Raw genomic sequence first — 13,296 nt, forward strand, 5'->3', positions numbered from 1 at the left:
TCCCCAGCCTTTCCTCTTCACACCCCCCTCAACCCGTCTTGTTACATACATCAGTCTCTAAAAACCAAATTGCTTAACCAATTTCTGTTCATCATTAACAAATCTTCATTTACTGCTCTCCTACAGTAAAATACCATGGCAGCTTAGCTGTTAAAAGCAATGAGAAAACTTAGTATTCTTAACTGGGTTTGGGTTTTAATTCAGTGCAGGTAAAAATTAAAATAATCTTTGGCTCCTGTTTATGTGGCATCAGTAGCATTTAAATATGAATGCATTGTTTGTTTTGGCTGTGGAGTTGTGTATGTACACGTGTGGTTGTGTGTGTGGGTATATACACACATATACATGCTCTTAAAAATGTCAATTAGAAAAGATATTTTTAACTTTGAGCATTTTTTTCCTTTACCCTCTCTCAGCGTTAACAGAATTACCATTGAAGGAAAAAATGATTTTTTAAAAAAATCCTTTTCCCCCTTGCTAGCTAAAAATCACCTTTTCAGGACAGAAAAAATATTGAGGTTTCAATTGTGTGAAGGCATGTGTGCATAGTTAATTTTAAACCCACACATTGTTTGGGTACAGTAGGAATGAAACTTCTGCTTCCCATTAAATACAGGCACCAGTGTCTCCAAGAAGCCATGCAGATGGACAGAGAGCACCATGCCACCATGGCCAGAAGTTTGGGGACTGACTTTAGAAAGCATGTCGGCTTGGAGCAGAGCCCCAAATGTCTTCTTTTTGCTTCATTTGTTACTTTTTGTCCCTTGGAAAAGTCAGAAAGAAGAGAAGCAGGGATTGTGTTGTGCATGTGGAGTGGGGTTAGCAAGATCTATCCTCGCCATGAGAGGTGGAGGAGGATAGATCTGTGCTGTGAATGTGTTAAAATGGGGTTATTTTCAGGCTGGAAATTGTATCTCCTGCAGATAAAAATATAAGTGTTGTGGTAAAAATGCTGACAAGGGACTGTCTTCAGTTGTCTTTCTGTAGCGTGACGCTGTGTGTGAGCAGGAGGCTGCAATAACCACCAGGCACCTCATTGTGCTCTGTATTTTCTGTAGCCTGAGGAGCAGCCACTGCCATCCTGCCTTTTAAATCTGTTCTACCTGAGTGCCTCTGAAATACTGGAGCTGCAGGGCACCCTTTTGCCCTTGCACATGCAGGGTGTAAGTGCTGAAGGAGTGTGATGCTGGGGAGCCAGTGGGGCTGAGCCAGTGGAGCTGGATTGATCATGAATTTTCCTGCAAAATTTTCCCCTTTTTTCAGCCCATTTTCCTCCCCAGCTGCTCGCTGAGTCACTCTCTGCTCAGCCAGCTCTCAGGTCTGGCATGAGGGGCTGTACAGATTGATTTTTAATTTTTTTCCCCCCTGTTTTTGCTGAAAATTGCTGAATTTCACAGCTAGATGGGATGGATGAAGAAGGTCTTCCTACCCCACAGCGTGTCACTGAACTTAGGCACGGTTTTGCTGCTTTTCAGGCAGGTGGTTTTCACGTCTCAGAATAAAGTTCATCTGGATTTGTTTTCTCTTTGGCAAAATGTGATGTAAAACCAGCAGTTGTGACCCGTTTTCTGGAAAGGGAAGGAATCTGATCCAAATTTGCTGTGGATTTTTTTTTTTGCATGTGGTTTTTATGCAAGGAGTGAACAGGATTGTGGATTTCTTGGTATTGACTGCAGGACTGTAGGGTTAGTAGCATTTTCATATCACAAGGAACAAGTCTGAGCAACTGAAATGGGGAAGGAATTTTTATGCAGTTAAAAATTAGTATTCTCTGACAATCAGATGTATGCTACAGAGATAAGCCATCCATGTTAAAAAAAAGGCAAAAAAAGCTGCCAGTTACCTCAGTTGATAAAATACAAGAATGAGAACATTGTTTTCTGATATTCCTGTTCTTTCTAATATCATGGAAAAATAACACTTGTGTTATTGTGTTTTTTTTTTTCTGAGCAACCAAGTGTTGAGGACGTTTTTATCTATCCCAGAGGGCATGTGTGAAAAGAAAAGGATTTTCATGTTCATTCCAGCTCATTTTGAAGGGATCTGTTTTCTCATTTGGCTGGATTTCAGACACAAGGATAGTGGCTGGTAGGAGCTGGGGAGTGGGCTCAGAACAGGGCTCCTGCTAGTGGTGGAAATTTTCCAGCAGCCTCAATGATCCTACTTAAGCCCTCAATTTCAAAAGAAATGAAATATCTTTTCCAGACCCACGGTTTGCAGTTAAATATATATATATTTATAGATCTGTGTGCTCATATATGTGTGTGTATAAGTGTGTGTGTGTGGTATATGTGCATCTGTGAAGTGGCTTGCTCACCAGCACTCACTGGATGAGATGCTGTTAAATTAATTGCCTCTGAGCTGCTGACAGACTCTTGGGAAGCGCTGTAGGGAGGGAGAGGTGCCACTCTCAGAGCATCTACCCCCAAAATACCTGCTGTGTACACACCCTAGAGGAAACCCCCAGCCCACTGCTCTGCAGGTGGCAGCTGAGGCAGGCAGTGAAGGTGATTTCTTTGCCAGAATTAGATTTTGGCTGTGAGCAGCTCTTCCTGCCTGCAGTGAGCTGGGCTTCCCTATCCTGAGCTGTAGAGAGGGAAATGAAAGGCATGGAGAGGGTTCAAACACTGCTCCTTGTCTCCAGAACTACCTACACTTTCCTCCCTTATGCATTCCAAATCCATTGCTTTCAAATTATTATTTCTCCCCCCTCTCTTTGCATTTTTGCTTCCTGCTCCTTCTCCTCCCTATGTTCCCCTTGCCTCCCGCCATGGCTCAGGCTGCTCTCTGGTATTCCCCTTCCCTGCTGATCCCTGGTTCTGATTACACTAATGGATTTCATTATGGAGGAAGTGTTGGTGGGCGGGAGGGGAATCCCACAGCTCCCAGGTCGGGATTTTCAAAGGAATTAAGCTTTTAATTCCTCCTGAAAGCTGTAGGGAAGGGGTGCCTGGCATCCTTTTCAAATCTGCCAGCACCCTGCTCTTCCCTCCCTTGCCCCCAGTGGGTTGTCTTTGCCGTACCCTGTATTGCTGTGTCCTTGCAGGGTGGTGGCAGGCAGGGTGACAGCGGCTCTGTGGCTGCAAGGACACGTGTGTGCCCGTGGCCAGCGTCCTGTGGCTCAGTCCTGGGTGGCTCAGTGCCACCTTGGTGGGCACAGAGCAGCAGGAGGGTTGCACTCTGGGCTGGGGCTGTGGCTGGGGCACGGCTCCGTGAGGTTTGTAACGCGCTCCCTGTTCTCTGCGTGCCAGATTCCAGCTCCGAGGAGGAGGATGATGATGATGAGGAGGAAGAGGAGGAAGCAGAGGACTATGGCACGGATGGCACAGACCGGTTGTCGTCACCTGCCCTGGATGAGAGTGGCCTGGGCCTTCTGGCCAGGTTTGCTGCCAGCGCCATGCCCAGCCCCATCGTTCCCCCTCCGCTCTCCATCATCCAGCTGGAGGCCAAGCAGAAGGCCAAGAAGAAGGAGGAGAGGCAGAGCCTGATGGGTGAGTCCCATGGTGGTGCTGTGGGGGCTGCTGTGGAAGGTTTGGGAGGTCCCAGCTGTGCTGCAAGAGAGCAGGTTGTGTACCCAGACACTGAGCTGCCCTAGTTTTGCTTTGGCAGCTTGGTCCTGATGCTGAAGGTGGAGAAAGTGGCTGATAGGGAGATAAATGCCAGTCATGGACATGACATCCCTAGGGACAGCTGTGACTTTGTCAACGTTTCCTCTTTTCCTCCTTGGCAAATTCTCAACAAGACATGCTGCAAAGGCAAGCAGGGGGATGCTGCATCCCCTTGGACAGAGTGCAGAAGGCACTGAAGTGCTGTTAAATGTTAGAGAAGGAAGCATGTGCTAAATGCAGCTGATCTTGGATACCCAAGGGAAGCACAGACACCCAAGCAGAAGAGAAGCTCTTTCCATCAGCCCATCCCATCAGCTTCCTTATAGAAACCAGCCAGAGAGACTTGAAAAAAACATTCCTTCCTCTGCTCCTGTGTTTGCAGTGCCAGAATCTGGTTTTCTGCCCTGCCTCTGTCTCAGTGTCAATGTATTGGGAATTTAATTTCTTCCCCTCCCCATGCCCTGCTGCACAAGTGCCCATTGGTGACATTGTTCCTGGTCAGACAGATCTATATGGGTTCCATTTATAAATTCTCTATTAATATTTATTAAGTGATAATGGAATTTATAGCATGCTTCAGAATGGAAAATGATGTCCTCCTTGGGAGCCTGGCTTGTTTTAGCACTGTTTCCATGCTATATTAGGCTTTTGCCAACTTGTTCCAACAGCCTCTGCTAAGAATTTATTGTCTTGTAATCTGCCCTCCTTGAAACTGGAAGCATCTAGAAATTACCTCATGCAGTACTGAGAGAGGGGAAGGAGTGTTTTAATTTCCAATGGGTTTTTCATTTTGAGCTTTGCCAGCTTTGTTTTTGACATGCTGGCTCTTTTTCTCTCCATGCTGGGGCTGTCTCAGGGGAAGAGGATTGGGTAGAAGATGAGAGCAGTTTTCCTGCAGACTGAATTTACTCAGGAAAGTGAGTGTATTTGAGAGAAGGACCAAGAGAAGATGCTTTCCTTGCTTGTGCCATGTACATTTTCATTTTCCCACGTGAATGTTGTTTGCCTACCTCCTGCCCATGTTGCTGGATGTAGGTGCTGCCTCAGTTTCTCTTCTACCCCTCTTGCTTTCCTTTATCAGGTTCAGGGGAACACAGTGAAGGTGAGGAACATCTTGGCATTACTGCAGTATTTCAGGCCTCTGGGTACTGCTGTGCTCGTGGTGCTGAGCAGAGGCCAATGTGAGGGGAATTCCATTTGCCACAGACAAAAGATCATTTACCTCTCTTGACTTTAAGGCAACTCCTTGAGCCGGTGAAAGGATTTGTGGTGTCTGTTGGCCAATTGGGAAAAAAAAAGCTTGAAATTTTGGTTTATTCCATTTGTTAGAAGACATTGTTCTCCTGAAACAAAGGTGAAACTGGAGAGGACTCCCACCAGGAGAGAAGCAGGGATCAGCTTGTGGGGTTTATGCTTGGTTTCAGCTGAGCAGCTCCTTTTTGAGGAGGGGCATGTTAAAGTATATTTTCTCTTCAGAGCTTCCCTGCAGGGTTTTGCCTGTGGGAGAAAGGAGAAAATGGAGGCAGGGAACACCCTGAACCACACTGCCTGAATTGTTGGCCTCTGGTTTGGAGCAGGGCAGGCTTACTTCCAGGGAATTTCCAGAGTGTTTTATGGGTCAGAAATGGAGGTCTGAGGGATGTGAGGATTGGAAAGAGGAACAAGCAAGAGCTCTATTGAACAGGCACAGCATCTCCCATGGAGCCCAGAGGTTTCCAGCAGGATCTGTCCCCTCTTGGCTCAGCCAGGGCTCTGACTGATGGTTCAATCCTTTGCACCTAGGGACAGAATTTGAGTACACTGACTCGGAGAGCGAGATCAAGATCAGGAAGAAGTCTCCGTCAGGGCTGCTGCGCGGCAAGAAGGGGCCGCTGGAGCCCAGCAGCATCCCGGCCAGCCAGGCCCCCAGCAGCCTGGACTCCACATCTGGGAGCGCTGACAAGGCCAAGCTGGGCTCTGAGAAAGGCCGAAAGCTGAAGAAATTCAAATCCCCCAAGGACCTGAGCTTTGAGTTCGGGCTGGAGGCCAGCGATGACGACCTGTGGAACCGGCGCCGCAGCGAGCGCATCTTCCTCCACGACGCCACCACCTCCTCGGCCATGCTGACATCCACAGCCCCTGCCAGCTCCACCCCCGTCCCCAAACCTGGCCGCTGTGGCAAGGGGGCCCCCATGAGCCCCAAAAAGGAGAGCAGCAAGGGCAAGGACAGGAAGGAGCTCAGCAAGGTGAGGAACGTGCTGGCCAGATTGGTGTTGGGACGCTTGGGAGCTGGGGGTGAAGGGAGGGCAATAACCTCCACTAAGGTAGAGGAGAGTTGAGTCCTGTCTCAGCAGTTGTTTGGCTGCCCCCTGGACACCCAGAGGCTCTGTCAGACTTGGGTCTGACTTGCAGTGGGTAAAAGCCATGTTTGAATGGGGCTGGTTACTTCTGTCACTCTCCATGTCCCAAATCCATTCTGTTTGGGTGGGCAGAGTTGATGATGCTGCATTAAAACAGATCCTGAGAAATCTCTCTCCCACTCTCTGCATGAGGTTGTCCTCTTGCTGACCTGTGGCCCCCAGACTGGCCTTTAAAGCTGTTCCCCTTTTACATGGTGACTTCTGAGGTCTGTCCCTGGCTGGGGGTGACTGTGGTCTCTGGGTTACTGGCTTTTCATCTAAGCTGAATGCTTGGCTCCCTCTGGCTCCAGTTCAGTTCATGGCAGTGTTATGGAAGAACACTGGTGGGGAGAGTTAGACAAGTTAGTTATGACATGAGGCCAACTGGGATCTTCTTGGAGCTCTTTGGAGGCAGATTTGATGGGCAGGAGTTGCTCTCCAGGGTAATGAAAAGCTCTTCCCAAAATGTGTGAAACCAGAAAGCAGAGCTGGGAGATGTAGGATGTGATGTGGGCAGTGAACTAACTGCTGGCTGAACATAATCCTACCTGTGCATAGCCTGCCTTGCTCCACCTATCCCCTCTCCTTGGACCCAGATCTTTACCAATCTTCTCTTTACTGATGGAAATATTTTGTTTTTATTTTCAGCAGCGGAAGAAGGGTAAAGAAACGCCCTGCTGCTCCTCCTCCTCATCCATGTCTCCTCCTGGCATCCCCAGCTCCCCCTCTGATGTTCGGGTCAGCCTGGCAAGTGCCCTGGGCTCCACCAAGAAGAGCAAAGCTAAGGTGAAAGCCAAGGAGGTGAAAAAAGAGGTGAGGGACTGGTTCTAGTGTGGCTGGACTGGAGAGTGGCTGGCAGAGCACCTGGGCTGTTGCAATGTGAGGGAGGGAAAGCAGAGGTGCAGATTTTGCTGGGTCTGTGACAGGCAAAGGGCTGGTTTGAAAAGCCTAAAACTCTCTGATAGTACCTGCTGCTACCATCTGGTGTTCATTTGCCTTCATCCCCCAAATCAGTGAGCAGGCAGGATTTTCTCCAAGGCTGCCACGGGGTGGAGGGAGAGCTTGCATGGACAGCAAGGACCAAGGAGATGGTGATGGAGTAGCCTTGCTCAGCACTGGGGCACAGCTGGTTCCTGCTCCACTGCTGCAGCCTGTCATCTCTCATAACACACATTGCTGCCTTCTCACATGATTTCTGTGTGATGCTTATGGTCTGTGTGTAACAGCAAGAAACCTATCATGGAGACTGCAGAAGAAATAGGAGCAGTGCCTGGTGCCTGTTCGGGGAAGGCAGAGGCTCAGGAGCACTGTGGTGAATGCACAGCAAAACTAGAGCTCCACAGCATCTCTGCCAGCCTCTAAGAGTGAGGATGTGGGAAATAGCTTTTGGTTAACTGCTGGTGATGCTTGGGGGATGAAGGCAGCAAAAAGTCTGGGTACCCCCACTTAACTCTCTGTGCTGAGGATGGAGGCAGGTTTGTCCTGATATCCTCAGGAGGGAGGTGAGAAGGGATCAGGCTGTTTCCTGTGGTAATCCAGCTGATCTGCTGCTTGCTGTCCTGCAGAACCGAGGGAAAGGAGGAGCTGTCAGCAAGCTCATGGAGAGCATGGCAGCAGAGGAGGATTTTGAACCCAACCAAGACAGCAGCTTCTCAGAGGATGAGAACATCCCACTGAGCATGCTGGTTGAGAGGCCACCCACACCAGGTAAGGGCAGGATCTTATAGGTAGGGGAGCTGGCCAGGTTTCCCAGGGCTGCTCAGAGGACAACTGTGCTGCTTTCACACATTCCTTATCCAAAGCCATGAGTCTTTGGGGTGGAGACACCACTTTCTCAGTCAATTCAGTAAAAACTAAGCCTGATCAGCATGGCTCACTCTGACATCTAGTTGAAGCCCAGTCTCTGAGTTGTCCTGTTTTCATTACTGGTATGATAATTATTATTACCAAGAGAGGGAACAGTGATGCTGGGATTATTAAGTTTCCTTCTCCCCTCACTGTCCCTTCCCCATGTGTGGTTCTCTCTAATCCCCATCATTCTCCCACACCTCACAGCTCCCCGCTCCTGCATCATTGACAAGGATGAGCTGAAGGATGGCCTGCGTGTCCTCATCCCCATGGATGACAAACTGCTCTATGCTGGGCACGTCAAGACAGTGCATTCACCAGACATGTGAGTGGAGGGGCTGCTGTATCCACCTGGGGTCTGCCAGAAAATGGGGACATAGCTGCTGTATGGATCAGTTTGGGGGTTGTGTAGAGCTGGCTGACAATGTCTGGCAGGGAGGGAAGGAGCGTCCACTCTGGTTTATCAGCACTGAGGGAAATCCAATTATCTCTCATGAAGTGCTCTCACATCCTCTCCCCTCAGAGGGAGGCGTTACCTGGAGGGGGTGGTGTCTCCCATGTGCTGTGCCTGACCCAGCCTTTGTGTTTCAGATACCGCGTGGTGGTGGAGGGCGAGAGGGGGAACCGTCCCCACATTTACTGCCTGGAGCAGCTCCTGCAGGAAGCGGTATGTGCTGCCACAGCTGCCTGTGCTCGGTGCCCATGGCCTGCTCTGGGGTGGGGGAGGCTAGCTGGGAGCTCTTTCCTCCTGCAGCTGCAGGGAAATGTCCCTTGCCATCCATAGAGCTGCTTTGCTCCATGCCAGCTGTGGAGGGATGGTCTGTGTTGGTGCCAGGGTGGTCAGTGATTGCCTTCCTCTTGCCCTGAGCAGATCATCGATGTGAAGCCCCCCTCAGTGCGGTTCCTGCCCGAGGGCACGAGGATTGCAGCCTACTGGAGCCAGCAGTACCGCTGCCTCTACCCGGGGACGGTTGTCCGAGGTAAGGCCACCCTGCCTGTGCTCTGAACCTGGGATGTCTCAGCCCTGTGTGTGCTAAGGGATGTCAGGCTTGTCTGGGCAAGCCCTCACCTCTGCTGGGAGTGTCCTGGAAGTCAGAGCCTGGCTTGTTCTCTCCTCCAGGTCATGCCCCTCTCATTAATGATGCAGATTTAGTAACATCCTGCAGATTCAGGAAGAGGTTCGAGCAATTTGGGAGCTTAAATACATCAAGGACATTTAATACATTTCAGAAAGTTAGAATTTATTCCAAGCATCGATTATTTCTGAGGCTGTGGAGGTTTCTAAATCACCTGGATACTCACAACTATTGTTCTGAAATGAAACACCAGTCTGATCCCAGTAGAAAGTTGGTGAGTTGTCCTGAATGGCTCAGGACAATTCTGCCATGGCTGGTGTTGTTTTTGGGATCTTGGTCATACCACATATGTAAAAGGGAATAATTACTTATGATGTGTAAATCAGTAATGCTAATGCAAGAAGAGAGGCTGAGAACACAACTTAATTCTCTTGGAGAAGGTGAAAAACAGCAGTTTATGATGGCTGAGAGTAGTTAAAAATTCAGCTTAAAAAAAAAGATATTTCAGTGAAAGGAGAGAAGTTAATTTCTGCAAATAAAGGGAAATAGTGGAGAGAGGTGGGAAGTCAAACTGGAATGGCTGTTATGTTCTGGAGCAGTGCTGCTGATGGGGAATTTCACACTGAGTGGGCTGGTTTAGTGTTATCAGGGACTTTCCATTGCAGAGTGAGCCTTCTGTGCCCTCCCTGCACAGCCCAGGACAGGTGAAGTGGGTGCTTTGCAGCTGCTGCAGCACCCCTGTCTTTCCCCATGTCCCCACTTCCCTTACAAGGGGTTTGTACTCTGATGTTTGTTGCTAATCCCATCTGCTGCTCCCCCATCCCACAGGAACCCTGGATCTGGAGGAAGATGGTGATCTCATCACCGTAGAGTTCGATGACGGCGACACGGGACGCATCCCACTGTCTCACATTCGGCTTCTCCCACCTGACTACAAGATCCAGTGTGAGTCTTGCTGTTCAGTTTATTGCAAGACACTTCCTGCTCTGACATATATGGAGTTTTGGGCTGCTTTCCTCAAATTTTGGGACAATTTCACAGACTTTCAGTCACAAAGATTGCACCATCAATTACAGAACACGGAGCTGGGGTGGGATATCACCCATAAGGAAAAAGGCCCAGTCCCTGTTGCAGATTTGGTTGGGATACTTTCACTCTATCACATCTCTGTTTTATGTGTAATTTGACTGCATTTGAACATCTCTTTGACCTGTTCCAGGTGCTGAGCCTTCCCCTGCCCTTTTGGTGCCCAGCACCAAGCGCAGAAGCCGTAAATCCAGCAAAGACACTGGAGAAGGAAAAGAGGGATCTGCCCTGGGGTCAGAGGAGCCTGTGTCAAAGGGCAAAGGGCGAGGCAGAAAGCCAAGTGTCAAGGCCAAAGCTGGTAAGTTGCCCACAGCTACCAGGCCTGGAGCTGAGGGAATCCTTGCACAGTTCCCCACTGTTCTCCCCAAGTTAGGGCTGTTGCTTGGAGCAGGATTTGGGTGAGGATGGATGCATTGCTTGAGTGCAAAGCACCCGTGCATCTCCCTCTGCTGTGGCTACAGTCTACAGGAGGCTGGCTTGGAAGCTGGCCTGTGCTGTGACAGCCTCCTTCTGTCAGTCAGGCATGTGGAGCACAGAGTCCTTTTTTTTGAGCTGAGCATCTCTGCAGCTGTCAATAGAGCCACAGGTACAGGAGATTTGTAGTTTGGTTCTCCTGAAGTTACAGCAGCACCCCTGGGCATTGTCCATCACTTCTCACAAGTACTGGCACCAGGCCAGGCTGTTCAGTGAGCATTGAAGACACCCCTTGTGCTCCTTTGGGGGTACCTGAGCAGGCAGGAACAAGCCATGTTTGGCCAGAGACCAGTCAGCACTGGTGTCTGGTTGTGTCTGAGCTAATAAAACCCATCTGGAGGGATAACATCATGTCTTTGTGTTTCTTCCCCTCTGCAGAAGAGGCTGCCTTGCCTGAAGAGAAGGATCAGGTGGAATCTTCACCTGTTACCTCCTCAGTCCCAGAGAAGCCGGCCTGCTTGAGCAAGCCAAGCATGAAGGGGTCGCGAAAATCGCAACCGCTGCCGACTGGAGGCTCTCCTGCTCCCACTGAGGAAAAGCGCGCAAAAGCCAGCAAAATGAAGATCTCCACGAAGCTGCACAGCCCCCCCCAACCCTCTTACCAGCCTGCTGTGTTTGGCAGCATCCTGGGCACGGAGCCCTACAGCGATCTCCCGGGAACGCTGGCGGCCTTTGGCTCCAGCGATGCTTCGGTGTCCAAAGCCAAGGCCAAGAAAGGGCGGCCCACAGAGGAGACACAAGAGTTTGGCACCATGGTCAAGGCTCAGAGGAAGCATGACAATGAAATCCTGATCAAACTGGACCATGAGGGTGTGATGTCTCCAAAGACAAAGAAGATGAAGGAGGCGATGAGGATGCTGGAGGACTCGAACCTGGCCAGTCGCAGAGATGGGAAGAGTCTCTTAGGGCTGGGCTATTCTGCTGCAGTGAGTGTGGAGGGCAAGCAGAAATCTTCCCGAGCCAAGGTGGCTGAGGGAGACCCTTCCCCTGCCAGCTTTGGAGGGAAGTTTGATGCCTCAGCAGAGAGCCTTGCTGCCTCGAAGGACCAGGAAGAAAAAACAGCAGCTCCAGCAGGTGTGGAGGAATCTGAGAGCAACAGCAGCGACAGCAGCTCGGAGTCAGAGGGAGAAGAGGAGGCTGAGAAGAACCAAGGGGAAGCCCAGGACAGCAGCTCAGCCAGCTCAAGAGCATCCACCCCTCTCTCTTCCTCCAACTCCTCCTCTTCTTCCTCTTCTAGCAGCAGCTCCTCTTCATCTTCATCTTCCTCCTCTTCCTCCACCTCATCAACCTCTTCTTCATCAAGCTCCAGCTCTTCTTCCTCCTCCACTACGGATGAAGATTCCTCCTGTAGCTCTGACGACGAAGTAGCTGAGGCCCAGCCGAGTTCCTCGGTGCAGCAAACCCTCCCACCCAAGCCAACCAAGCAGGCAGGGAAATCCCGGGCGTCCTCCCACCCGCAGAGCCAGAAGCAGCCGGCGCAGCAGCCGCAGCAGCAGCCGCAGCAGCAGCCGGCAGCGCCGCAGGGCGGCAACAAGAGCCGGCCCAAGAAGCGCGAGGGCATCCACCTGCCCACCACCAAGGAGCTGGCCAAGCGCCAGCGCCTGCCCTCCGTGGAGAACAGGCCCAAGATCGCCGCTTTCCTCCCGGCACGGCAGCTGTGGAAGTGGTTTGGGAAACCCACACAGGTAAATGCTCCGTAGTTCTCGGCATTCAGCGCTGGTTTTGCCTTCTAGTGCCTTTTCCCTTTTCCTGGGGTGGTGGAGCTGCTGGCATGGTGTGCCACGTGTGCTGGGAGATGGCTGTTGGCTTTCACTGTGTTGGGGAAGCCACTCTGTGTGGTGTATCCCTCTGCCCCAATTCCTGTGGGAATACTGCCAACAGCAAAGGGATGCATGCAAGAGAGGGCAAACATTGGTTTGTAGGGAAAATGTGGGTGATCCCTGGCTGACCACTTGCATCATCCTCTCTTGGCAGAGACGAGGAATGAAAGGGAAGGCCAGGAAGCTGTTCTACAAGGCCATTGTGCGGGGCAAGGAGATCATCCGCATTGGAGACTGCGCCGTTTTCCTCTCCGCCGGCCGCCCCAACCTGCCCTACATCGGCCGCATCCAGAGCATGTGGGAGTCCTGGGGCAACAACATGGTGGTCAGAGTCAAATGGTTTTATCACCCAGAAGAAACCAACCCTGGGAAGAAACTCAATGAAGGCAAGGTAGGCTGGTCTCCTTTGCTGAGAGGGCTGCAAAGCTCCTTGCTCCCTTTTGTTTCCAACGAGGAGGAAAACACCCAAAGCCCAGTTCATTACTGGTACCTTGAAGGGGGTGGCCCCATGTTTTCATCTGTGGTGTGGGCAAGTCCAGTGTTGGGCCCTTGAAGAAGGGAGGGGTGGGTTTCTTTGTATTAGGAAATAAAGACTTTTGTGTGAGTCCAGAAAAAGTGTCAAGATCCAGATCAAATCTTTAAAGTGTAAGAAGGATGGGCTTGGTGCTCAGAAACACTGAATTTTGCACATGTGTGCAGCTGGTTGACAGCAGGATTTATTCCTAGTGGCAGTGGGCAGGGGCTGAAGGTCCAAAAGCACATGTGGTGGGCAGGAGATGATGACATGGAAAAACAACAAATTCACCAGATTTTCATTTCTGTTTCCTCTTTTCTTCTTGGGCACAGCGCTGGGATCAGAAATCGGGCAGGAGTCTGGCCACAGCTTTGCAGGCATCCAACCAGAGGAAGGACTTTATGGAGGTTGGTGAGACTGGGAGAAGGCTGGGAGGGAATGCTGGGTACCCTGTAACAAATAAATACTGTAAGTGCCCCCCAAACTTCTCTG

The 13,296-nt window shown here is 50.5% G+C and overlaps 1 protein-coding gene across 4 annotated transcripts in view; it reads left to right on the forward strand.

Annotated features, from left to right (window-relative positions):
- The window catches only part of TNRC18 (trinucleotide repeat containing 18), a 54,610-nt gene that overhangs the window by 38,503 nt on the left and 2,811 nt on the right, over positions 1-13,296 (forward strand). For 3 of the 4 annotated variants that reach the window (XM_063171720.1, XM_063171721.1, XM_063171722.1), the window contains exons 16-27: positions 3,252-3,491; positions 5,391-5,833; positions 6,638-6,799; positions 7,552-7,693; positions 8,042-8,159; positions 8,426-8,501; positions 8,706-8,814; positions 9,739-9,855; positions 10,130-10,294; positions 10,849-12,155; positions 12,445-12,681; positions 13,137-13,211. In XM_063171720.1, coding sequence (XP_063027790.1) covers positions 3,252-3,491; positions 5,391-5,833; positions 6,638-6,799; positions 7,552-7,693; positions 8,042-8,159; positions 8,426-8,501; positions 8,706-8,814; positions 9,739-9,855; positions 10,130-10,294; positions 10,849-12,155; positions 12,445-12,681; positions 13,137-13,211 — 3,191 coding nt within the window. Of the gene's footprint in view, positions 1-3,251; positions 3,492-5,390; positions 5,834-6,634; positions 6,800-7,551; positions 7,694-8,041; positions 8,160-8,425; positions 8,502-8,705; positions 8,815-9,738; positions 9,856-10,129; positions 10,295-10,848; positions 12,156-12,444; positions 12,682-13,136; positions 13,212-13,296 lie in introns of all 4 variants that reach the window. The other variant, XM_063171719.1, reaches the window with a different exon arrangement.

The sequence above is a fragment of the Melospiza melodia genome, chromosome 18 (assembly GCF_035770615.1).
Source record: "Melospiza melodia melodia isolate bMelMel2 chromosome 18, bMelMel2.pri, whole genome shotgun sequence".
NCBI classification, from domain to species: Eukaryota; Metazoa; Chordata; class Aves; order Passeriformes; family Passerellidae; genus Melospiza; species Melospiza melodia.